This window comes from Chenopodium album, chromosome 5, assembly GCF_948465745.1.
Source record: "Chenopodium album chromosome 5, dcCheAlbu1.1, whole genome shotgun sequence".
NCBI classification, from domain to species: Eukaryota; Viridiplantae; Streptophyta; class Magnoliopsida; order Caryophyllales; family Amaranthaceae; genus Chenopodium; species Chenopodium album.
Genome location: NC_137838.1, coordinates 25,490,368 through 25,517,561, shown reverse-complemented (window position 1 = coordinate 25,517,561; position 27,194 = coordinate 25,490,368). Strand labels below are relative to the sequence as shown.

The window sequence follows — 27,194 nt, the reverse complement described above, 5'->3', positions numbered from 1 at the left end:
GAATCCGTACTAACTTAACCTTTGGAGGAGGACCTCCGAACATCCGAAGTTTCGTTGTTTTGCAAGTACAGGCGGATTGGATCCGGTCTGTGGGCTGTAACTCTCCCTAGGGACACAAAAAACCCCAAAAAAACACCACCTTTAGTGATGTTTGCAGAAGGCGTTTCGTGTTACGAAACTTAACTAAAAGAAGAGAAGTCCAAATCCTCATTCTTTCAAAACTCCTATGAATTTTACTCCTACTTACTCAAAGGGGAGTACATTACAAAATAAAATAGGTGGTTCCTTTCAAAATAAGTCTTCCTCTGCTAATTCTAAGTTTAATAAGGGGAAAGAAAAGGCCGTGATCTCACTTAGTGAAATTGCTACTAGGAGAAAGTGTTTCAAATGTCATGGTAGAGGACATATAGCTTCCGAGTGTCCAAGCAATAATGTGTTGACTGCCTTACAATGTGCAATATTTGACGAAGAAGGAAAATTCTATAATTTTGTTACACAATAGGAAAATGAAGAGTTTGATCATAAGTATAATGAGAATATACCTTCGGAGAGTGAAATGAATATGATGGTGGCTCAAAAGATTTTTTTTTAGTGAACATGAAATCGATGAAAGGCAACGAAACAACTTGTTCACAAATCGATGTTATTTCTTCCGAAACCGTAAGTAAGTTGAAACTTACTACTAGAGATCATGATGAGCCTTACAAGTTGAATTGGTTGAATGATGACACGTGAATTAGAGTGAAGAAGCAAGCTTTGGTGACCTATTCCATTGGCGGCTTTGAAGACGAGAGGTGGTGCGATATACTACCAATGGATGCATGTCATTTGTTGCTTGGAATTTCATGGCAATTTGATCATAATTCAAAGCATAAAGGTAGATCTAATGTGTATATTATATTGTAACTACTAGAGATGGTAGAAAAGTTAGATTATTGCTTTTACCTCCTAAAGTTGCTAAGAAAGAAAAAGAGAAAAGCAACTATCATGTAACTTGTAATGAATTTGAGAAAATGGTGAAACTTTCTGTGGAACATGTAACAATGGTGTCGCTAGTCTAATTTGCTTCTTTCTCTCTCTAAGATTGTAAATAATTTGGTAAAGTGAAGTTGCCTAGTCACCATTGACATGGATTCCAGGTGAGCAATTAATTGTTACAAAATTTATTATACCGCTTTGTTTTTCCCTCTCGTTTTCCCAATTTTTCCCTTTCCCCGTCAATTACATCTTAAGCACATTTTCCCATGTATCACAATTATGCATTTATACTTCCTCCTCTTTTGATAATGATTTATGAGTGACTGTGTGTGTGTGTGTGTTTTTTTTTTTTTTTTGCTACTCTTGTGAGTAAAGCGTAGCAAATCTATTAGGCCAAAAAAAAAAAAAAAAAACACATCCCAAAATCCAATTAGTCCCTTCACCAAAATTTTAAATAGGGGTGAAAGTTTGGTTTGCGGTTTGGATTATAGCCTAAACCAAATTCAATCCAAATTAATTCGGTTTCAGAATTCTCAATCCGAATCCAAACCAAATTAAGATTTGATTCAATCCAATCCAAACTGAATTAATTCGGTTTTTCAAATTAGAATCCAACCCAAACCGAAATTTGTTCCCTTCTTTTGCAACATTCAAACCCGAAACTCGAACTTCACCCTGAAAATTCCTACAATCATTTCTTATTAACTACATTCTTTGTGAGAGAGTAAGATATTGAGAATGGAGAAATGAGAATTAGGCTTTTTTTTTTTTTTTTTTTTTTTAAGTTTATATATGAAAGGAGAAAGTGGTTGGATACTTTGAAAAAGAAAATGGGTTTAAAGTATTAGGTCAAAATTCGGTTTGTAATTCGGGGTTTTCGGTTTTTTTTAAACCCCAAACCGAATCCAATCCGTAATCCATATTTTTTAATTTTTCCAATCCGAATTAAAAAAAAATCCAAACCGAATTACTAATACAGTTTGGTTTTCGATTCGGTTCGATTTTAATCCGAATTACTTTCACCCCTAATTTTAAAATTTAAATACACTTGTTAATTTAAAAACATACGAAAGTCACAGGTAACAGGAAGAAGGGGGAAGAAAAGACTAGAGAGGAAACGAGAGAGAGATAAAGCACAAATTGGCTGGCCATTGTTTTTAAGTTTTCGCGGTCATACCCTCATTTTTCACATCCTTTCTTCTTCTTCATCTTCATTTTCACACTCTCAAATTCTTTCAATCATTTGCCAATTTCTTCAATCTCTCTCAAATTCTTTGTTCATCTTCCAATTTCATCAGCAGCTTCTCCTGTTAATCTTCCTTTTGTTGTTTGATCGTTTAATTTTTTCTACTTGTTGCTGCGTTTGATCGGTTAGGTAAGTTCATTTTTCTATTCAATTTTTGTTCTGCTTCGATTAGGTTTTTTGAAATTGTTCAAATTTCTGGTTTATATTGATTACAGTACCGAATATGCTTTAAGTATTCTGCTTTGTTAGTTTGCATTTCTGTTTTATTCTTGGTTTTTTTTTACCAATGTATTAAGCCACTAATTGTTTCAGTTTAATTTTCTGCTTTTTCTTTGAATCCTCAATTCTCCTCTTGCTTTGATTGTTATATTGCATGGATTTAGCTTTGTTTCGAATTTTCTCTACTAATTTGAATTAGGGTCTGTTGAAAAATCTCAAAATAAATTTCTATAGGATATACCCTTTTCTTTGAAGATCGACAAGGTCTATGTTGAGTGTTTCAGTTTGAGTGATTGGCATTATCTCCTGTTTTGGCAAGTGGGAATTGTAGATTTGGGTTTGAGCAAAGGAATATATGTCAAATTGCGCTTTACTGAGTTTGAATTTGAGTAGCTTTGATCAGGCCCCGTATTGTAATCAACCGTTTTTTGGGGTTGGATATATGTCCTTTGCATAATTTATCCTTTTTCTGTTCTTTAAATATGTCTGGATGTGTTTTTGTCTTAGTTTGGAAATAATTATTAGCTCTATTATCTGTTAGATCCGGTAATTCGCAGCTATACAATCAATGGCTCCCACGAGGAAGTCGAGGAGTGTAAATAAGCGATTTTCTTATCCTAATGAGATCTCTCCTGCTAAAGATGGAGATACTGCTAATAAAAGTAACAAACGGGTAAGCTAATATTCCTTCTCCTATGCCTTTGAAAACCAAACTATATCATAGCAATTATAAATGCAACCATGCATTATGCTGGGTGTTTGATATCGTAGAGATTTTACAAATTACAATTTTGTTTAAGGACAGGGTTGTCTTTAAAAGGATGGTTATATTAGATGCATAGTTCACTACTCACTTCTTGTGAGTCTCACTATTTGTGCTACTTGCTGTTTTTTGTCTGTGTTTATTTGGAGCCACTTGGTTTTAAATGTCGCTGTTGTATTGTTTAGAAGCGGAAGGTGTCTGATATGCTAGGGGCTCAGTGGAGCAAAGAAGAGCTTCAACGTTTTTATGAGGCATATCGCAAGTATGGGAAAGACTGGAAGAAGGTTAGCACAACATGTATGGTTTATTTTTTCATTTTGTTATTATGTGCTTAATAGAAAGTGCAGTTACAACCCGACATTATTATTGCTTCTCCATGAATGTGTGTTTCAAGATTTATAAGTTTTATTTACGGTCTGTTGACATTGGTGTAGGTGGCTGCAGCTGTACGTAACCGGTCTGTGGAAATGGTTGAGGCTCTATATACTATGAACAGGGTGAGAAATTGAGAATTGGTTTGGTTGCATAGCTTAATTTGTTATCATCCACATTCTAAGTTTGGATTTAAGTTTCTGTGTACTGTTGTATATCACTTGTACAGAACATTTATTGTAATTTCGTAATCTAGAGTGTGTGTGTGTATGTATATCTTGATATGCATGCATTTAATATATACTTTTTTGAAAGTGCTCATGAAAAGTTGCTTGCACCATATCACGTGGTGCTTTTGTTCACCTTAAAATTTTATCTAACATTTTATACATTAAAATAAAATTTGAGTTTGGGCAATGGCGATGCCACGGGTTAACATGGATAACAATTAGTTAATATATTTTAATGTATGATATTATGATCGAATTCTTATAACTAAACCTATATACTTCCTTCGTTTTTTTTTTTTTAATATTGCACTTGCACCACTTGGCTCTTAAGGAAGTTTCGTAAATGTTGCACCATATTCATTTTAGGAACAAAATATCTATATTCACACTGCCAATACTTAATACATCCTTATTTTTCATAACTTGATTGTTTAGTTTATGTGTACAATCATATGGTCAATTTTGTATTTTTACTTTTCTCTCTCATACTTTTTACCATTACGAATAAACTTGTGCCCAACCTCTATAGTGCAATAATAAAAAACGGAGGAAGTATATGACATATATCATTGAATTTTTAAAATGTCATCAGATGACATGAAATCAAATAACTTGACGCAACACGTAAACATTCTTAGGAACACTTTTACGTATAGTTACTACAGTAGTATATTAAAGATTTACAAATATAGAATATGATATAAATTATACATGCCTGCATTCATATTAATGATCCACGCCTTTGATGAATTTGACCCTCAAGGTTTCGTTAACGAAGTGCTTAGATATGTTGCCATGATTAGCTCTCTCTCTCTCTCTCTCTCTCTCTCTTTTTTTATTTTTTATTTTTTTTTTGAAGCTTTTCTTTTCCATGATACTCGATGTTGTCTTAGTTGTGTATTGAATTCACTAAGATAGTGAAGATGCAAATTTGTCTTCTTCTGCAAGTGAATTATCTCAATCAACATGTTCATTTATGAGTAGGCTTTCATATTGTAGTTTATCTGTTTTGATGATCCATATCCGCACAGAGGTAGACTTTGCTACAACAAATATGTTGAAAATTTTAATTTGCCCTTGTCCTCCATATTTACATGTGTATCTGTACTTAAAAGTAGTTTTATTTCTGTAAGTGAGCTGTAACTTGTGAACTTAAATAAGCAGTTTGTAATCCTTTGTATTTATTGCAATTCTTTTCTTGTATGTGCTGAATTGAAAGTAATTTGCATTAATTCTATTTACATTTTGCGACTGACTAAATTCAATTTATCTCTCTTTCTAGGCTTACTTGTCTCTTCCAGAGGGAACAGCTTCTGTTGTTGGATTAATAGCAATGATGACTGATCATTATTCTGTCTTGGTAAGCGACAAATGCTAGCTGACCAATACTAATGTATTTATATATCTTTTATTATTACTGATTTTCTGTTACTTATCTTTGTATTCTTGATGCTTTGTGGAGGAGGTAAATCTCTCTCTCTCTCTCTCTCTCTCTCTCTCTCTCTCTCTCTCCCTCTCTCTTCATGAGGTTTTAGTTTGCATTAGTGTCAGTCACATGTAAAATTTGTTGTTATATACATGTTATGTTTTTGTAACTAAGTTTTGAATGAAATGATCAATTTTGAAAACAAATTCATACAGTTAAAGAATAGTTGAATTGTTGTTTATATTGATGTTCATTTGGAGGTTTTATAAACAAGATTGTTTTATCTGTTGCCATGTTGGTGGAAAGCAAATATATCTTAGTGATGTACGATTCATTTTGTAAAATCCAAGACATGTCAATTTGAAACATTGCTTGAAAAAAATGATAAAAAAGTAGAAATAAGGAGTTAAGACGAAGAATCTGTTCAACTAGAAGTTGCTTGAACAAAGGTTGTACTAAAATTGGCATCTACTGAAGATGAAAGGCATGCAAAATTTGTCGGCTGCAAAAGGTTCTATCCCTGGCAATTTAGACTGATGATCTGGGGTGGTATGCTATGCTGTCATTGTTAGTTTGTCAAATCTTTGTTTTAATGAATCTAGATATTAGGCTGTTTGCGCCCATATTGATAAAAATTACCTTGTTTGATGCTTGAGGCTCTGAATTTTGTTATGGTCTCAGGAGGGAAGTGATAGTGAACAAGAAAGCAATGATGGTGTTGGAATGCCCCGAAAATCTCATAAGCGTACCCGTGGCAAAGGACATCCCAACACAACTAGGAATTTTTCAGATGTACCACATTCTCAAGCAGATGCTTCAAGTTATGGTTGTTTGTCATTGTTAAAGAAAAAACGCTCTGGTGGTAAGTTATATTTTAAAAAAATATTCTTCAAGGATCCTTCTCTCTCTCTCTCTCTCTCTCTGCACTTGTAATATTGGTTTAAACTCAGATTGTTCTCTCTCTCTCTCACTTTTCCAGCACTTGTAATATTGTTTTAAACACAGATGTACTCACAATCTCAATAATTGTTGCTGAACTGCTTTTGCGGGCAATGCGAAGGGTTTGCAGCTAAAATGCAGTTGCATTGAAACTTAGCTTATACAATGTGGGCACAATGCCGTGATGCATCCAATATTTAATAGTTGCTTAGTGATCCAACGTAGGCTGTGATATACATTATTTGTGAGAAATATGCTTTTAATTTCCATATTGTTAATGAGTAATATTTCTATGATTTGCTTGATTGATTTCTTGAGACATTTCAGGAAACCAACCTAGAGCAGTTGGAAAAAGGACGCCTCGCATACCTGTGAGATATACATATGATAAAGATAGCATAGGAAGGTATATATCTCCAGCTCGGCAGGGGCCGAAGTCAAAGTTAGATGCTGATGACGATGATGTTGCTCATGAAGTGGCGTTGACATTGGCTGAGGCATCCCACAGGGGTGGGTCCCCTCAGGTTTCGCAGACACCAAATAAAAGAAGGGAAACTGTTTCAAAATCACCAAGGGGTTTGGGTGAAGGAGTGGTAACATAATCCTGCTTACACCACTATGCTATAGTCTATCAAAATATTATCTGAGGATTTAATAAATTTTGTTTTTTTTACAGTGTTCAGAGTCAGAAATGACCAGCGCCAAAAATGTTGGAAATGAAATGGATGATTTTGGGTGTGAAGGAAGTTTGGGAAGCACAGAAGGCGATAATAATTTTTCCAGGGAGAAACCTCAATCTGGTGGCAGGAAAGGTGCTGGTAGACCTGCTCAACAAAAAGCAAAGAAGTCTTATGGAAAAAAAGTAGAAGCTGAAGATACTGAACATCTTGGGGATGATATAAAGGAAGCCTGCAGTGGTACTGAAGGAGGACAAAGGTTTAGCAGTTTTGAATTAAAACTTGGACCCGAAGCAAGAGATGCAACTTTTATTCGACCGTCAGGCCAGGCCTCTAAAAAGAGGAGTAAAAAGGTCCTATTTGGGGGAGGTATGTCTGGATTATAATATTCTTGAAGAAGATTACTGACAACTTCATCTTCCTGTTCTATTACGGTTTTTTTTTTTTTTTTTTTTTTTTTTTTTTTTTTTTTTTTTTTTTTGTAATTTTTTTTTATTTAATCATTGTTTCCACAATGTGGATAACAACTTTTATCTTAATACTCTGAAGTTGTCTTCTAGTATTATTGTATTAGTGTCATGGCTTTAATATTTTCTTGCCTTTATTAATGAGGGTTGTTGAGAAGGAAGCTTTCTTTTTGTTATGAGGGTGAGGCTGAGAGCGTGTTATTTTCAGACCCGTTTTTTTTATTACATAGGATGTACACATCATGTGTTCTTAATCTTCTGTATGGTGGCTTGAAGTCTGTTGAATTTCAATTAGTACCTTTTCAATAAATTTATCTCCCCCCCACCTCCCCTCCCCCCTCTTCTATAGTTCTATGGGTTTCTAGCTCCATGTTCTTTTGATTGCATGTCTGTTTTCTTGCCACCTTTTGCTTTTCTGAGTCTCGTAATTTGTATTCTATTGCATTGCAAATGAAACAAAAAGGGAGAAAGGATAGAAGAAGATAAACCTTATTATTATATTCTTCTGTGTAGATGAAGGTGTAGCCTTAGATGCCCTGCAAGCTTTAGCTGATTTGTCATTCATGATGCCATCTTCCACAGCAGAGGCAGGTATGGTGATCATGATATGAGATATTTCTTTTCCTTTTTATAAAAGAGAAGTTGAATTTGTTTCATGCTTTTTCACAGACACATGCATAAACTCATAATTATTGTTTCAACAGCTTTATCTATCATATTATTAGAGAATGATTGACTGAATATTAAATTGATCTTTATAGATTCCTCACATTCTATTTTGGTTTTTACTTGAGAATTTAGATGCCAGGCAATGCTCAGCAAATTATTGAGCAGTAATTAAATTTTGGTTTCCATGTATTCTCAGAATCAACTGTGCCACATAAGGAAGATAAAGAAAGTGATATTAACACATTCAGGCCACAGGACACAATGCCTACAAGTCAGCGGGTAAAGCCAAAATTTTCACCATCTAAGAAGAAGGGAGATCATTCAATGCTGAACTCTCTAGTTTCTGAGTCCAAAAAATCTAAACTAGCGAAAGTGTCTGCCCTTGATTCAAGTCCTGTAGCTGAAATTAAAGATTTAGGCATGCGAAAAAGAAAACCTAAGTCTTCTGCTTTTAATGTAAGATCAGTTGATAGCTCCACTAAATGTTACAGTATTTTTTTTTTCTTAATTAATTTGGTTGTAGCTCTAATTTGTTTCATAAATAGATGCATGACAATGATTATCTTTGATGTCTTATTATTAGCAGAATGCTGCCTCAGAGGTTCAAATGAATGCGGGTGTGAATGCTGTTCAGGAAAAGGTGTGAACTTCTCTCGTTTCTAGTATTCTTCTTGTAATGTGACTGAACAATTTGATACCTAATTTTAAGTCTTACAAACTTTTGGAGCATATTATTGATGATTGGGAAATGCTAGAGGTGCAACATGATTTTATAAGAGTTCAACGTACTAATTTCCTATTATTAGTCCTTGTTTTGTAACCTTCCTAAAGAGATAAAGCAATACTTATCTGATTCTATCTCTTGTTTGCTAACACGTTTTTATCAGACAGAGGTGTTATTTATATTTCTTTAGATTGTACATCCATGTAGACTACTTCATATGGCTCTTCTTTTTTATCCTGAACAGCTTCTGCATCCTTGATTTAACTTGTTTGGTTGACAGTTCCTGTTAATTGAGGTTTTTCTGTTACATATAGTGTGAACGGATTTGTTCAGTTGGTCCACTTGCTGGTTTCTCGTAAATAATTCTACTTGGGATTATTTTTGTATTCTTAGTTTAGTGCTATTCAATTGTTTGTTGTCTAGGAAGCTAGTTGTACTGGCGTGTCCATGATTCCTATACACGGTATGCACTATAAGTCAATAACAGACCTAAAAAACTGATATACGTATCTGGTAGATGAGCTATATTTTCTTTCTCTATTATTTATTATTTTTTTTTGAAAAACAATTATTTATAAATTAATTTACGACATAGATATAAGATTTTTTTGTATGAAGTATATTTTTGAGTTTTTGACATGATCTTGCAAAAAAAGATATAAGATTAAATCACTCTAATTATTTTTTTTTACTTAATTAATATCAAAAATTCAAAAATTTCAATTTAAATTAAGGTTTTAAGAATTTACAAGTATATTTTATAAAAAGAAAGAAAACAGCAATGAGCACTATTATAATTTTTATTTAAAAAAGCACTATGATAATTTATAATCCATTAATATGAGATGCTCCAACAACCCACTAGGTGCCAACTGCATCAATGAAACAAAATTGATAATGTAAGTAAATATAGCAATTGCGCAAGTCGAACATGTCACTTTGCTTAATGTAAGTTGTGATTTAACCGCCAAGTTGAAATAATGAACTATGAGATTTAAATTATTTCTCTATCTAGGCTATGCACATGCATATCCTCAATGCATGGTGTATCCGCCCAAGGTTGTAGAAATCCTGATGATATCTTCTTCCTTGGCAATAATATCATATTAGTTCTACATCTCTATAGAAACATCAAAAGAAGTTAATAACCAGGTGCCAGTATAGATGTATGGCCTCATTCTCAAAATGGCAAGCGGAGTAGGTTGAAAGAAAATTTGAAGCTAAAGTTGTTGTAGTCAAAGAGCTTCAGCTTTGATCATGAAAATTTACCGATATATTAGAATAAAGTACTCTTATAGGGTCTTTTTAGAATTGTCTTGATCTCAAGTTTCAAATACTAAGTTTGCATAGTTTTTAATAGACATTGATGGTCAAAGATGTGCATTGAAATTTGTGAAAAAGCAATCTTTTGAAATAAAGCCTATAGAGGCAGCATTCTTATTTAATGGTACGGAGTATTACCACTACTGTTATTATTGCTATGATGTACCCCGTATTATATTTTCAGGCATTTCAATTTACTTTTAATTATTGTGCTTGTTCTTTATTACTTCTATTACCACTCTCCCTAGTTGTTAATTCTTGTTTTCTTTGTGAATAATTACTTATTATGCTGCTGTACTTGTGCTCTTGCTGATAGGTTCCAGATCAAGGTTTGAAGTCTGTTAATAAAATTCGACAATTTTCAAACAATGCTTCCCAACAGCAGCTTGTTCATTTGGTCAAAATTTCAGAACATTCATCTTCAAGTACTGATATAAGAAGAGACGGAGATGACTCAGCAGTGTCATCTGTACAGGCTCCTGAAACTAGCAAGGTCAATGTGCATACCAAATCTAGAAGCAGGCGTAAAGTGGACAAAGCACAAATCCAAAGGTCGGATATCTTTGTTAATGAGCAATCTAACACATCTGGGCAGTCATACCATGATAAGACAGTTTACCTCAAGGTGTAGGAATCGACCTTAAAACTACTAGCAGATAGCCTATAATTTGGACTTTCATAGTTGCTGACTTCCGTTGTATGATTACAGGAAAGGCTTTGTAATTGCTTGTCTAGCCACCGTGTCAGGAGATGGTGTGTGAATGAGTGGTTTTACAGTGCAATTGACTACCCTTGGTTTGCTAAAAGTGAGTTTGTGGAGTATTTGTATCATGTGGGTTTGGGCCATGTACCTAGACTGACTCGTGTTGAATGGGGTGTCATTAGAAGGTACTAATTACTTCCTTCAACTTCCATCTCTAATTATTTGTATGTCTTCTTGGTAATCTTTGTTAATCCAGGGTTCAACAATGTGTAGCATTTATATCGGAACAATTTTGCCACAAATTAAACTTTATTTTCACATAAGTTAAAAGTTTTTACTATTGCATATGACAAATAAGAAATAGAAAAAAAAATGTCAACTATTATATTATGTATAGCGGTTTTTTAGTTTGTTTTTTGCTTTTCATTATTTCTGCCTTATGTATACCATCATGGAAACTTAGTGTTTCATTTCCCAAAAGTCTTGGAAATTGAAATACAATTTGAAATGCCTTAGACTTTATAAGCAGTTACGAAGTGTGTTGAAATAGAAATCAAAGGGGGCAGCAGTTTTGAATTGGGAAGTTCTCTATGTTCCATTTCCTTGTTCACATTCATTGAATGTATTTCTACATCCATTAAAAACATAGATCTACAATTTGACACATAAGTTAATGGAAAAAAAGGTTGAAAAGCTGGTTTCATTGACCATGAAAGAAAGGCAAACCCAATGGAAGTTCTTTTATAGATGATTGGAATCATTGGATTGCTAGTGGTAGTGGCTGGTAGAGAAGCATCAATGTTTTCCCATAACTTTTTAAGTTTAAAATATAGTAGAGAATGAAGGACATATGATTGAAATGGAGTATGGGACTAAGTCATAAAAGAGCTTATCATTTCTACTTGGTATACATATTTTAATAACAGTGTTTAGGATGATAACTTGTTCAAGAGCTTTTAAGAGTACCTATTCTTTTAGCATGAGTTGCAGACATTTAATCTTTCTTTGGTGATGAAAACCTTTTTCCTTTTTACATCATTATGTTTTATTCTTTGTAAGTAAACCATTCGGGGATATAAAAGCATGCATGTGTTTGTTAGCTTTTTTGTGTTTTTATATTTATCCATTTCTTATTTTGTATAGCAAAAATCATTCCAGGGCTTTGATTACCGTGAGAAAATGAGGATGTAAATAAACTCATTTCATGGTAACTTTTTTTGAATTAAAAGTTTTACAAGGTAGTTATTACACTTTGTTAAATTAAATTATCCCCATCTTACAAATTCAGTCTTTTTGAAGAATGTTTCTAACAAATGCTTATAAGGATATTATAAAGGGTTATATGGGAATTTATATGTGCAAATAATAAATGTAAAAAGTGACTATTTATTATTATTGTTATTGTTATTGTTTTTTTTGTAAAATTTTGGGATTGAAGGAAAATTAAGTCGTCGTCATTATAATCATCATCATTATTATTATTATTATTTTTTTTTTTTATTTTTTTTATTTTTTATTTTTTATTTTTTATTTTTATTATTATTTTTTTTTGTTTTTAATTATTTATTTATTTATTCATTTTTTTTTTGTAAAATTTTGGGATTGAGGGAAAATTAAGTCGTGTTCTTTACTTCTTTTTAGGGGCTGAGGGTGTATTTATTAATTATTTTGAGACAATTTCCTAGTATAAATGTATAATATTAGGTGAAATGAAACATTTCTTATTGACAATTTCATGATTCTTCTTTCACATCTGATTTCTTTGTTATTGCACTTTTTAAACATATCTTACATTGGGGTTTCAGAATATATTTTACACAGCTAGGTGTATAATTGAAGTAACACTTTGGTTGGCTACGATGATATGGGGATAAATGGAGGGAAGGAAAAGAAGGGCCGGGGGGGGGGGTGAAAGACGAGTTCCCTTTGTTTAAATAAGAGATTAGGGAAAAGGAAGTGATCCATTTTCCCTTCCTTATTTGTATAAAACACCATTTCTTCTAAATTGAAGAAATTTGGAGGGAAAATGAAACTCCACCTTTCATCTTTCACCACCCCCTTCTTCTCTTTCCATACCTTTTGTCCTGTCTTACTATCCAACAAAGTGTATTTCAATTGGAACTTGAGAAGCTTCCTCAAGTTTGCTTTAGATTGTTAAGCCTTTTGATGCTTATTTTGCATTGAGTGCAGGAAGTTTTAAGTTCATTCTGTGTATTGTTTGATGCAGTTCACTGGGAAAACCACGAAGATTTTCACAACAATTTCTGAAGGAAGAAAAGGAGAAACTGAATTACTATCGTGAATCAGTTAGGAGCCACTATTCTGAATTGCGCATGGGAAAAAGAGAAGGACTTCCAACTGATTTAGCTCGCCCCTTAACAGTAGGTCAGCGTGTTATTGCCATTCACCCGCGGTCAAGAGAAGTTCATAATGGAAATGTGCTTACAGTTGATCATAATGTATGCCGGATTCAGTTTGACAGGCCTGAACTAGGAGTTGAATTTGTTAAGGTATGTTTGATCTGTATTTTTCTTTCAACATGCTTATGAATTGATGCCTGAATTTTCTTGTTTTTATGTTTTAGATAAGGAAGCAACCAACCCTAGGAACCTTCTTTCAAGGCCATGACTTAATATATATAATATAATTAGGTGGTAGAAAAAAAAAATTAAATTGTCCTATTGTTGCCCTGGCGGTTAGCTCTTGTTTTTTCTGGGTTACTTTTCTTACACATCAATAGTAATACACTATGGACATAATTACTGTGTTACAACATTCTGGATGGGTTGCTTTTCTTTAGCCCATCAAACTCTTCCAAATACTCAAAAGGATTCAAACCATCTCTTATAATCAGATTATTCAGATCTTCAAAATCGTGAGACATTGCAGCCAGGCACTTAAATCTGCTCTTGGAAAGAGAAGTTCTAAGAACTCTGGATAGAAAGCAGCTAAAAGGATGCTGAATCCAACTGATAGATGATTTATCCTAGCATGCATGCACACAATGAGAGATCTAGAGATATACATACACATTTTAGTTATACAATACTTCCTCCGTTTCTATTTAGTTGACGCGTTTGATTTAGGCACATATATTAAGGAGGGGAGAGAGAGTGAGAGAGAATGAAAAAGCAAGTGGGGTAGCTTGTAAATGCAAGGTAAAAAATTTACCCCAACAGGAAACGTGTCAACTAAAAAAAAAACTTAATAAAAAGGAATACGTGTCAACTACAAAGAATCGGAGGTAGTGTCTCTGTTTTGCAACTTTATTAATTGTTTACGTGGATGCAAAAAAGCCAACTTGAATTGAGTTTTAGGTGATTTCAACTAAGGAAACTTGACAAGGATTATAAATATTCAAACTTTTTAATTGGCTACCCATGAATATTAAAGTTTTTGATGAGCTTGGGTTGTTGAGTATCTTGCTTGAGCTTAGCTTGCGTGCTCATTATCATTTCAAGACCAAACGCGTAAATCATTAGATTTAATAATAAACTATGTTTTCATTGTCTCTTTTGAATCAACATCTATTTATAGACCTTATGTGTTCTTTGAATTACTTCAAGTATTTGTCAAAATTCCCATTAAAAAGTGGTGGCCAATTTTTTAACCGTACATTGGATGAAATAAGTTTTATTGTGAAAATTTCGAATTCCTTTTGTAAGCTATACAATAATCTTAAGCTAAACTGCTGATAAAATTTTTCCAGTTTAACTAAGCCTAAAACTAGCTGTATTTGGACATGAACAAGATTACAAACTTTATTGAGTTGTTCACAAATATTGTCTAACATCAATTTCTAGTTTGTGTCATTATTAAATGGGCATAAATATTTTGTTCGAGTTTTTTTTTATCATATATATGAAATTTCCTATCATCTTACAAGTCTTTCCACAGGATATCGACTGCATGCCGTTAAATCCGGTGGAAAATATGCCTTCATCTCTTAAGCGACACGATGGTGCTATTGATAAGTTCTATGAGGCATTGAAGCAGTTCAAAGCAAACGAGAGATCTGAAGATAGGATGAAGGAAGAAATAATAAAATTGACACCAAGTCAAAAAATGGAAAATGCTGATGGCACCTCAAATATTGCTCCTTTTTATCTAATAAGTAATTCATCAAAACAGGCAAAGGTTGGTCCTTTCATTCTAGAAATGAGATCTATTTGTCATTGTTCAGTTTTGACATTCGATTCATAATGAAGAATCCTTGAGTGCCTTGTCTTGAATTGAGTTGTTTGTTTAGTTTTTTCTTTTATAGCATATGTTTTATTTTTTGTAAGCTTCTCTTATCCAGTTATCCCTGTTAGGATGTTTTTGGAACTCCAAGTTCGCATGAAAAGACTGGTCAAATTGATGTTGTGAGCCCTCAACAAGTGATGACTCAACAGTCTGTTCTATCCCATGTGCAAGCAAAGGAGGCTGATATCCGTGCTTTGGCAGAGCTATCCCGAGCTCTCGATAAAAAGGTTATACACCTAATCATTTGTTTACCCATTTAATCTCTCCATAAGTACTTTAAAGTATCCTCTCCTGAATAAAGAAAAAAAAATAATAAAAAATGCTCTAAAAGTTGATATTTTACTTTTTTATTTTTACTATTTCATTTGGTATCTATCCGGGTATTTAGGGACTTGTTTTTGGTGGATGTACAACAATTTTATTTCACATTAAATTAATTTCCATATTGGTATAGTGCTGGACTATTTAATGCATAACATTGCTGAGTAGATGATGTGTTTTGATGTCAAGTTATATATGTTATCTTGAGGATCTTATTCAGTGAAGAACATGTTTGGCGCATTACGGATTGTGCCAATTTAGAGCTGTCAAAAACCGACCCGAACCGGTGAATCTGAACCGTTTTGAACTGTTCCGAAAAGGAACCGAACCGTTAAAAACCTGTTATTTTAAAACCGTAAACCGACCCAACCCGATTTTTTAAAACCTGAAACTGAACCGATCCGAATGTTTGTGAACCGTTAATGAACCGTACCCGATATCAAGCCGAACTGATACAACCCGAAACCGAGAACAACCCGAATCGAGTACTTTTGAACCCGATATCAACCCGACCCATTGTAAACCGAAACCGTTTAAACCCGACAAAAACCCGATAAACCCAAATTGTTAACAACCTGTAACTGGTTAGGATTGAACTGTTTATAACTTGTAATAAGTTATGATCGAATCGTTTACAACCCGTAATCGGTTATAATCGAACTGTTTATAATCCGTAAGTCCGTAACCCATTATGACCGTAGAATCTTTTTTTTTCTTTTTTTTGGGTATATTTTATCAATAGTAAAACAAAAGGGTTTAATTTGAATTATAAAGTATTTATATTGAAAAGGTTTGGAATTTTGATGTCATTGAAGCTCTTATGCTACAAGCCTACACTATTATCGTCCTCTAACGAGTAATGGCTTATGGAACACTATTGTATTAAAAAAATTAAAAATATAAATCAAAAGCTAACTCTAGATTTGTTATTATTATTTGATCCTTAAAATCATTATACAAAAAAGGACATGAAGTTAGACAACCAATTAATACTCCGTATGATCTACTGGAATAACTAATTAAAGAATATTGAGGATATACTAGACGATATACGTTAACGAAACCCGTTTAAAAATAGCAAAACTAGTTGTCAAATCGACTGAGTTCAACTCGAACCGATTATAACCCGAACCGACTACAACCTGACCCGATTAGGACACGATATGTGTTGACCCAAAACCCGCTTTAAACTGACAAACCCCGTTTTTAAACCGACCGAATTTAACCGGAACTGATTATGACCCGAACCAATTATAACCCGACCCGAGTAGAATCCGACCCGAAAAGAAACTGTAATAAAAATAAATCAAACCGAACCAACCCGAAATTATTTAAAACCGACCCGAACTGACCTGTTAATAATTCCAACCTGTTAAAAACGACCCGTTCAAACCGGAAACCGATAAACAGAACCCAAAACTGACCCGAAAACCCGATTGACACCCCTATGCCAATTGAATCTTTTAGATTGCTTTGCAATACTCTTGTATACCCCGAAAACCGATAAGTTACGATGACAGTAAATATATGAAGAGGTTCTTATTCTTTGATTTTTTAAAAGAACTTCCTCTGACAATTGGTGTCGGTCTAACTTTGCCCTCTTTTGGTTGCACTGTCAATTGTATTCTTATTCTCTATACACCATTATAAAGATGTGTTAATCAATTTGTGGATATTGTGCCGTCTTCATTTGGTAGCCATTAGTCTAAACTATGTGTTATTGATTGTGACTATCTATACAAAAATATCTTACTATGGTAAATGGACAGCTTTTTCCCGCAATTAATTTGACTTCAGTTTGTCAATTCTCTGTGTTTTGATCGACATAGTTAACAGTGCGAGATAAATATAGATAACAAGCTTTCTAATCAGAAGTGTCTAATTGCCATAATCCAATTCCCTTGGCAATATTGGTACTTGGATATTTTAATTCAAATGTAGAGTCTAAGTAAGACATATTTAAATTTAGGTTTTAATCCTCTAGTTGATTATATTGTTTTCTTTTTCTTAATTTCATTTGTTGATGAATTTTTGGATGTTTATCTTATGATTGTATAATGTTAAAAATCCTGTATAATTCACCAAGTACAATGAATTTGATTTGCAATGCAATAATTTTCTTGCAGAATGCCTTGGTAACTGAACTAAAACGAATGAATGATGATGTTTATGAAGATCATTCCCTCAAAGATTTGGAGCCTTTCAAGAAGCAATATGCAGCTGTGCTGGTGCAGTTAAATGAAGTGTTAGATCAGGTATTTCTTTCTTTTTATTAGGTAGAGCGCTATTTGTGAGTTGTGACTGAGTCTTGTGCTTCAATTTTATAATATATTTGAGTGAGCTTATATTTAATATTGTGCACCTTTAATAATAAAATATAGGAATTTTATAATGATTAAAATAATATCTCATTATTTATTATATGAGCATTTCTCATTGGTCTGTTTATGTGTAGGTTTCCTCAGCTTTGACATGCTTGAGACAAAGAAATACTTACCAAGGGAACTCTCTGGTTCCTTGGCAGAAGACAAAGTCAAATTTGGATGATCATGGTAGCGTTGTAAGTTCGTTAAATTGCTTGCCATGTGATTCTCAAAGGACAGGCTCACATGTATGTGAAATAGTTGATACTTCAAGAATCAAAGCCCGAAAAATGGTAGATGCAGCACTCAAGGTAAAAATGGCAGGTTCTTGGGTACATTGTAGTGTAGGTAACTCAGTATAGCTACCTTCCTGTAGTTTGATTTATTTGAGTTGGTAGATATGAAGTAGGTTTGTGTCCTCCTTCCATTTCAACATCTTACAGGTTTGCTATTAGCTTTAGAAGCGAGATTACTGGTATCTTTGGTTGTTGGTGTGTTTGACAACATGAACTGAGAGGAAAGTAGTGACAGGGTTGTTTGGAATGGCTTCCTGGCTAGGTTTTGTGAATAGTTTCCCTGCTCCGTAGTTGCCCTTACCTTGTCTGATTTTCCATGGACTCGTTTTTGTTAGACATCCAGTGTTTCTACAGCATTATTCTTCTTTTAATTTCCTCCTTTTGTACAAATTTTTTTGTGAGATAGGTCCACTTACTTTAATCATGTAGAACACATTCGTCTAAATTTTGTTCACTGTTGATGTTAATCAGAGAAGTTACTACAAGTATAAACAGAACTGTAAGTTATTTGTTTACCTTAGAAGCCCCATAGTTGTAGTGGAGATTGATGCAAATTAAATAACTAGACTGATTAGCTGCATTGCAATGTGCATGTGATCAATTATTGGTGTCAAACGGCCCTATTGCAGGGTTCCTAAATGCCTCCGACTCTTTGGCAGCTCCCCCCACTTGAACTGTGCACGTTTTTGCTGATTTTTGATTGTAGCCCTTTACCACATCTGTTTCAGGCCGTTTCATCACTTAATGTAGCAGTGGATACCATTCAAAAGATTGAAGAGGTAGTAGACTTTGTCAATAATCAGCTTATGGTTGACGATTCTGGCATGTCGGTACAGGCCTCTCAGCTCACTGGAAGGTTATCCCGTCAGAATCAGCTAAGTTCATGCAATTTAAACGTGGCGGCTTCTGAGCAAGCACATGATTCCAGGTCAAATGGAGCAGTTGCTCCACGTGAGGCACATATTCCGTCAGAGCTCATTGCAAACTGTGTTGCCACACTGCTGATGATTCAAGTAAGCCTTAAGAGTTGTTTTTCCATTGGTTTCATTTGGCCCTATAATGTCATGTATTTTCATTAAATGCATATACATCCCTGCTGAAAGTATGAGAGTAGTCCAGCTAATATGAAGCTATCTAGTTGACCAAAACAAACCAACAATCTCTTAGGTAAATGAGAACTTTTTATATGTACTTGGGTGCACATAGAGCTAGGTGGCCCAAGGGTTATTTTTTGCTCATCAAATTCCGGAGAACGGTTGACATGTGCTTGATAATGATAGCCTGGAGAATGGTGGACATGGTATGATTAGTCAATTGGAGGGTTATTAGAAGTGCTAATAAGAGCTTGGTCCCCACCAACTTCCACAAAGTCTTCCAAAACTAGCTGAAAAACTTAGGATCACGATCTAACATAATGCTCTTTGGAATACCAATGGAGCTTTACATGAGAAACATCATTGGTTTTGTGACAGTGAATGATATAGCCATCTTGCTAAAACGATTCACCACAACAAACACGGAATCATTTTGCCTTGGAGTACAAGGGAGAGCAACCACAAAATCCATACTAAGATTGTCCTATGGGTGGGTAGTAACCGAAAGAGGAGAGTTGAGTCCCTCGCGGAATTAACTTTATGCCGGATGACAAGCCCCACAACGAACTGTTACATCTTGCACATCACCAAACATTTTAGGTCAATAAAAATGTTCATGAAGGTTATCATACGATTTGGCAACTCCGAAGTGTCCCTTAATGAGCTTCTTTCGCAAGTAACTTTCAATGAGAACATTTGGAAACACAAAGATTGTTTCACAAAGATTGTTTCCCTTGAAAACGAAATATTCTTGCTTCATAAAGGAACCATTGATCCCATCCTCACACTTCTTCACCAACTCACCAAAATCCTCATCATCATCTTACAATTCTTTGAGCAAGTCAAACCCCAAAACTTCGCTTCAAGAATTGTGATCAAACAATGCCTCCTAGAAAGAGCATCGGCTACAACATTGTTCTTTCCTTTGTTGTATTTAGAAGAGAAAGCAAAGGATTGGAGAAACTTAACCCATTTGGCATGCCTTACATTGATCTTATGAGAACTATGATGTACTTGAGAGATATATGATCAGAATGTAACAAAAAATGTTTAAGCTTCAAGTAATGTGACCAATGATCAAGAGCCCTCACAATTGCATAAAACTACTTGTCATAGGTACTGTATTTCATTTTTGTTCCACTAAGTTTCTCACTAAAATAAGCAACTGACCTCCCTCCTTAAACAAGTGTAGCCTGAACTCCAACTCCACTAGCATCACATTCAACCTCAAAGGGTAGATTAAAATTTAGAAATTCTAAGGTCGAGCCTATTGATCAAAATTCAGGTTTCTGTCTTATATGCTCGAATCAACGCAAGCGATTTTCCCTTAGTTTAATGCATGTAACACCCACTTTCTTGCTAATAAATTTATTTAATTCTATCTCTTAGAGTGTTCCCGCAAATCCCTCCTAACATGTACATTTCATAACCTCCATTTTTTCTAATGTGCTTCTTCTTAGAAGCCCAACTTTTCTATACCATAAAGCAACAAGAGTCTTATGGCAGCGTTATAGAATTTCCCCTTATATTAGTTGAAGTGAAACTAAATTTAAATCAGATCACCCTATTAGCCTATCTAAGTGAAGCGAATACAACCTTATTTTGGTCTTACTTCAAGATTCATTTGAATCCAACACTCAATGGACCAGCCTTCACAAAAATCACTTGCCCATTTTTTCAATTAAATGAGAAACTTCACTGGAAAGTACTTGCGAGAGGAATATTTGATGCGCATTTGCTGCTTGGTAATGTTTTGAATATTGTGACAAAGATTCCAATCTTCAAAGTTGGGGTTGCTATTTTCAAGTAGGAGCGTCATTGGCTAGTTAGTTGCCTCCTAAAGTGAAGTTGTTTGATGTCCTTGCCTAAAACAATATTAACTAAGTGGAAAGCCATTGCTTATGCCACGAGTGATGTATAACAAAAGCTTTTGTGTACACTCAGTTTACAATGATTATAGTGTAACATAGAATAGTTTTTGTATAACTTTTACCAATTTGAGATAACTTCTAACGTTTTTCATTTTTTTGTGTAACTTTAAACTCGACCTGAATTTTAAATAGGCATACGAGATAAATTTTAGAAGGCTAATATAATTTCTTTCATTCAATGAGAATTGATTTTCTCATTAAAAAGAGTAACTTTCTCAATAAAGGATGATAACTTTTATACTACTATAGTACTATATATCATGGTAACTTTTCTTTATATTGAGGTAGTTTTTATTTATTTTAGGGTAACTTTTGATCATTTAAGGACAAATTTACTAATAGGTGTACTATGTTTATGTACCATTTATTTTTTAAAATGTTTGTGGATGCTTAAATGCTTAGTTGGTAAATGCTAAGATGTTGTCCCTTTGAAGTCACGCAAGATCATGCAGCATTGCAGCTGTTGCTTTGCTTTTAACTGAGCTGTCAAATTTGAGTTTGGTTGATCCTAAGAAACAGCTGTTGCTGGTTGTATGGGGACTTGGTTAGGGGATATATAGCTGCTAGTTATCAAGCAAATTTTCACTGCACATAGAGAATAAGCAATCCAAGTACATGTATATATATATATTTTTTTTCTCCTGATTTGCGTAATATAAACTAAATCAGATATTAAATCGGGTTCTTTCAAAAAAAGATATTAAATCGGGAAACAATTTGCCAATCCAGAACAGTTCGTCATTGGAAATCTCTTTATTTTCCCCTCCTTGTGTAATTATACAGAGCATTCGTTACAATATCTGATAACAATAAGAGAGTCACGGATAACTCAAGTGGTTAGAGCTTTCCACCCGGTCCCAGGAGAACCCAAGATCGAATCTCACCCCCGCCCTTGTGGCTCTCTAAACACCAAAAAAAAAGGATAACAATAAGGAGTTGTTCCAATGATTAAGGATTTTGTCTTGCCTTTACACCTATTCCAGCAAAATATGTTAAATTCTTTTTCATAACAAAAATAGTATGATCTTCATCTGCCTTTCTTAAATTAGTTCATGTCACTATGTCAGTAGCATTTTTGCAGTGATACTTCTCTGCTTTTGTATATTTATGATTGCACAATTTAGTTGTGAAACATTATTTAAAGATTTCAATTGTGAATTGCAGAAATGTACTGAGCGTCAATTCCCGCCAGCTGAGGTTGCCCAAATCTTAGACCTGGCCGTCACAACCTTACAGCCATGCTGTTCACAGAACATCCCAATATATGCAGAGATACAGAAATGTATGGGAATCATTCGGAGCCAGATACTGGCACTTGTTCCTACATAGAATAAATCTACTTCAAGCTGTGTATCTGGTGTAAATTTATAATCTGTAGATGTAAATTTATAAATCTTTGGGGTGGTTGCTGATGTCTAAGCCAAAGCCCCTTTGAATGTTGTCAATTTATCGTAATTAAAGGTTGTATATGAATCATGAATTCATATTTGATTCAATATATATATTCATTTGCAATTCAGCACTTAATTTCAAATTGGAAATGATAACTAAAGGATCTGTTTCTATTGGATTCCTGCACAAAGTTATGATTTATACTCCGTACTAGATTACAAGGGAGAAAAAAAAAGAGCATTCCAGTGTTACGTACCTTTACAATTGGACGACAAATTCTTACGTGGTACAAGGAAAGAAAAGATATTCAAATTGTTTTTTTGTAAATTTTGCAAGGCGAATGTGCTACTTGAGATAGCCAACCACTACTGTAAAAAGCAGTTTTATTAAGTATAACTGCTACTAAGAGCAAGTTTAGCCCCAAGTCTTAAGACTTGGGGTGACATTATCATTTTAAGTCTTAAGATTTATACTTAAGATTTTTCCCATTTTTCTTCAAAAATCTCAAGCAAGTTTCAAGTTAAGTCTTGAAATTTCAAGATTTAAATTAAGACTTGAGATTGGGACTCACTTCACCCACTTCACTTTTATTTTTATTATCTATATATTTTTTTTTTTATATTTTTTTACACTTTTCTACATATAATATGTCAAATATTTAAATCTTAGGGCTAAAGTGATAAATTTGTGTAAGTCATAGTGAGTCATAACAAGAGTTTGATGACATTATTTTCAATGGGGATCACAAAAAATGATGTCACATTCAAGTCTTAAGACTTGGGGCTAAACTTGCTCTAAGGAATTTAGAATAGTGGCTTGCACTGTCTTCAAAACAGAGGACAGTGGCATGCGCTTACAAAAATAAAATAAAAATCACTTCAAGCTTACTAGGACTAGTTAAAAACAAGTACAATGGTATATATGTTTTATACAAACAACACTTAAATAAAATGTTACACATATTACTCTCTCCGTTCCAGAATAACGGAGATGTTAGACTTTTTTTTTTCATTATTTAAAATTCTCAATGGTACACTTGAGCTTCCTTCTTTTCTCAATGTTAAACACTAACCAATTCAATGGTAACTTGAGTTAAGCATTTTAGGGAAGACTAACCATGGTTTATGTTTAAAAGGGAGGGAAAAGATGAATTGACTGAAATACCCACATTTATTTTAGCCAACTAACTATGTCTTGTCAAAGTGGCTGATTAAACCCTTTGAACTTAATCATCTTCATTCGAACTCTTCACTCTCATTGCAAAATCCAATATCCCTAAAATTATTGGGTCCAAAATCTTGAAAATTTAGGTAATTATCAAGGATTTTTTAGTCGCAACTAATCTAGGGTTTATTGGGAGGTTTGCGACATATTGAGGGAAATATGGGTTATACTGTTGACGAGTAAGTTGGGTAAATTTGCAGACGAATTTGATTCGAAGAGGATGCAATTGTCAGCAAGGTTCGATCTTTGGGAGAATTATACCATTTGAGGTGCAATCCTAAGTCAGGTATGTATTTATTTCGATTTAATTTGTTGTATGCTTTGTTTTGTTAAATGTGTAGGGTATTGGTATAATTCTTGTTTTGGGTTAAAATACCCTATTCATGTGGACCAATCAGAGAGGGCCACATGTCCAGCCGAGGCAGGTCCATTTGGGCCAATAGCCAACTAACACGTGTCAGCCTTAGATTCCTCCTAGAATTGCGGCCTTCAGGGCCCAATTCCCAAGAAACGCCGCAAAAACGGCGCAGTCCACCAAACCTAGGTCAAATGACCTAAGAGAGGACACTTCTCCCAATGACCCTATAAATAGAGAGATATCCCCCATTTTTGGGGACATCCAATCATTTATGACACCTGTTTTGGGTGTTTTTGTCCCTCAGGAGAGTTACGTCACAAAGATTGGTCCGACTTGAGCTGCACCTGCAAAAGCAACGGAGACTCCGGTTGTTGGAGCTCCGCCCTCCGACGGTCAAGTTAGTAACTTGAAAAGGAATAAAAGGGCGAAAAATTAGGTGAGTATCTTCTCGGATTTCGAGATCAAGTGTTCTCTGATGAGAGAGAATATGGGTGTAATAAATGATTGTAGATGTCCCCAAAATGAGGGAATGTTTCCCAATTTATAGGGTCGTTGGGAAATGTAACCCTCCCTAGGTCACTCTAACCTAGGTCTGATGGGTTGCGCCGCAAAGTGCAGAGTCTTGGGAATTGGGCTCTTGAAGGCCGCAATTCTGATGAATATATGAGATATCCACGTGTCAGCTAGTGAGTGATCCTTGATGACCTACTAGCCCTTGACACGTGGAGCTCTCTCATTGTTCCATGTGTCTAGGGTATTTTTACCCTAAACATTTGCCCCTCACAGGGGTCACGTGGCAGGCCACGTGGCGCTTGTGACATGTGTTCCCCCGTGAGAGGTGAACAGTAAATACGGCCAGTAATAAATCCGGGGTGTGACGGGGATGCCCCCGTTTCACCCCTCTATAAATAAGGTTTTACGCCCCTTCCTCCTCTCACTATTTCAATCATTTTGACTTTCTAGAGAGAGAAAGAGAGATTCTTAGAGAGAGATACTCTAATTCCGTCTGCGTCAGATTTTTCAAGACTCCCGTGTGCGTACTTGACAGCACCCGGTCACTCGCTTGTAAAAGTATTCAGATTTTCAGAGCTTAAAGTAAGGTAATCGCCTGTACCCTCTTTCTGCTTTTTCTTCATTTCCGTTTGTATACATTCTCTTTTCCGTTTGTATACCTTCTTCGAAAATAAAAATGGACTCTCCATCCACACACTCGGCACTGCCTAGGGCATTCAGCCGGTCTCCTGGTACGGCTTAATCTAGAATCGGGGGTGTCTTTTCTGACTAGTCGGAACTTCTTTGCTCATCCCCGAATTCCTCCCTCTCTGTGTCTGTGCAGGACACAATGGCCAGAGTGAAACAAATGGCTATTAAGCCCAGACAACAGCGCGCTAGGGAAGTGCCCGTTGATGAGGTTATTCGTGACGAGGACTACGATGGTCCGAATGAGCAGGATGGTTCTTCAGATGGTGCCCCTTCTTCCCAAAGTAACGTGAGGGAGACAGACGGTGAGGAAGCCGTCTCCTCTCAAGAGGCGGAAGAGGATTCAGGCGACGAGGAGGTCGCCGAGAGATCAGGGTCAGAGGCTTCTGTCTCTGAACAAGATAATTTCGCGGCTGACTACCAGCAGCCGGCTAAGACCTCTGCTTACCCTGACCCGAAGAAGATAAGGATGCTTCCGAGTGATATAGCTTTGTTGAAGAGCGGCTTCAAAGCCTTCAAGGAAAAACACCCCTTTGGGAAGGGGTAGGATATTATTGTTCTGCCTGGGGATGCTGTTATGGCCTGGGGGGATGACATTGAAAGTGCAGACAACTACTTTTTTTGCTTCGAGGAAGTAATAGAAGCTGGTCTCCGGTTCCCCCTCCATACAAGAATAAGGAGAATCCTCAATGGGTACGATCTGGGCGTCTGGCAGCTCACTCCAAACTCGTGGGTGAATATATTGAGTTATATTGCCGCCTGCGAGTTCCAGAATATAGACCCCAGCTTTTCTTCCTTCGCTCATATGCATTACTTGAGCAAAGCCCCAGGCGGTCATGGGGCATGGTATACTCTTACCACCCTGCCCCAATACCAGATGACCTTGGACAAGGTGTTCAAATGGACTGGGTGGAAGGAGAAGTTTTATTTGATTTCCTTCCCCACACTGAAACACAACAAGACTCTGCGCGGGTATAATAAAGAACTGGCTCTCCTAGGCAGAAAATGCGCCCTTCCTGAACTCTCTTCTAGAGCCCGGGAGCAAATAATGGACCTGGGTTTTTTCGAGACCACAACTGAGCCCTTAGGGGATGGGACTCAGATTATTGTGCCAAAGAACTGGATCCCCCATCCGGACTTTTTCAAGGATGAAAGATTCCTGTCCGCCTACGGATTAAGAACCATGTTTCCCAAGGGTAGATCCACTTTGCATCCGGCAATTTTGTCGTCTTTGTTTTTGTACTTCAACTTTTTATTGTTTTGACTAACTTCCCGTTTTCCCCTCGCAGCCAACGCCTTGAGAATGGTAGACCCGGAGAAGACCCCGGCCAAATTCGCTGCGCAACTGCGCAAGAAGCAGCTGCTTGCCAAAAAAGCAGCCGTTGAGGCTAAAGAGGCAAAAAAAGGCGGGGTAAGACTGCCTGACCTGTCTTATTTTCTTTCAATTTCTTCTAAGGGTTTTTGTCGGCTGGTAAATTTTTGATCTTTCCTTTGCAGGGCGCGAGCAAAAGAATTCCTCGTTCCATCTCCAAACTTATCAAAAGACTGGGAGATGAGCTGAATAAAACTCTGGCTGCCAAGGCCGCAAAGAAGAACCCTTCTCAGTTAACTTCCTCTGCCAATCCCGATCGCCCCACGACCGGCGGCAAGTCACCCTCTATTATGAAGGCTTTGAGTGAAAGCTCAAAGCACTCGGGGAAGAAAGCGCCGGATGCTTCTGAGGCATCGAAGAGTGGCGAGCCACTCAATGCTACAGGCGGTGCTGCAGCAACTGGGGAGGGGGAAACCCTACTGACCCAAACTCAAGGTAAGGCCCGAATTGAAATTCCTTGGCCACTTGACTTCATGCGAGTCAAGACTATGGTAGACCCTTCTGGAGGTGCAGTAAGCAGCCGGCAACGGATGAATGCCAACTATGCTGCATCTCTCTCACCAAGTACTTCTTTTGGTGCAAATGCTACCTCCGGGCCACCGGACCTCGCGACATTTGCCAAGAGGATAGTGAGGACTCTCACCCGGTCCAAGAAGAATTCA

At 35.7% G+C, this 27,194-nt stretch overlaps 1 protein-coding gene across 5 annotated transcripts; it reads left to right on the top strand.

Annotated features, from left to right (window-relative positions):
- The first annotated feature begins 1,950 nt into the window (after positions 1 to 1,950).
- LOC145632037 (protein ALWAYS EARLY 3-like) lies at positions 1,951 to 22,551 on the top strand. 5 transcript variants are annotated; one of them, XM_081684297.1, is made up of 21 exons: positions 1,958 to 2,353; positions 2,985 to 3,116; positions 3,392 to 3,490; positions 3,641 to 3,703; positions 5,091 to 5,168; positions 5,916 to 6,096; positions 6,501 to 6,766; positions 6,850 to 7,219; positions 7,831 to 7,908; positions 8,183 to 8,442; positions 8,570 to 8,626; positions 10,350 to 10,362; positions 10,444 to 10,658; positions 10,743 to 10,921; positions 12,964 to 13,246; positions 14,634 to 14,873; positions 15,050 to 15,208; positions 17,429 to 17,557; positions 17,758 to 17,976; positions 18,690 to 18,974; positions 22,151 to 22,551. In XM_081684297.1, exons 2-21 carry the CDS (start codon positions 3,012 to 3,014, stop codon positions 22,313 to 22,315), a joined length of 3,444 nt encoding a protein of 1,147 aa, XP_081540423.1. In that variant the 5' UTR covers positions 1,958 to 2,353; positions 2,985 to 3,011; the 3' UTR covers positions 22,316 to 22,551. The 5 variants fall into 5 exon arrangements, with proteins under 5 accessions (XP_081540424.1, XP_081540423.1, XP_081540421.1 ...); XM_081684298.1 differs by having other exon boundaries at positions 1,951 to 2,353; positions 10,350 to 10,658; positions 18,798 to 18,974; XM_081684295.1 differs by having other exon boundaries at positions 10,350 to 10,658.
- The last annotated feature ends 4,643 nt before the right edge of the window (positions 22,552 to 27,194 follow it).

Bases quoted from the DNA above. Each gene is read 5' to 3' on its own strand.
- LOC145632037 (XM_081684295.1), top strand. From the start codon at position 3,012: ATGGCTCCCACGAGGAAGTCGAGGAGTGTAAATAAGCGATTTTCTTAT. The intron at 8,443-8,569 runs GTAAGATCAGTT...TCTTATTATTAG, and splicing joins CTAAGTCTTCTGCTTTTAAT to CAGAATGCTGCCTCAGAGGT. The intron at 15,209-17,428 runs GTTATACACCTA...ATTTTCTTGCAG, and splicing joins CCCGAGCTCTCGATAAAAAG to AATGCCTTGGTAACTGAACT.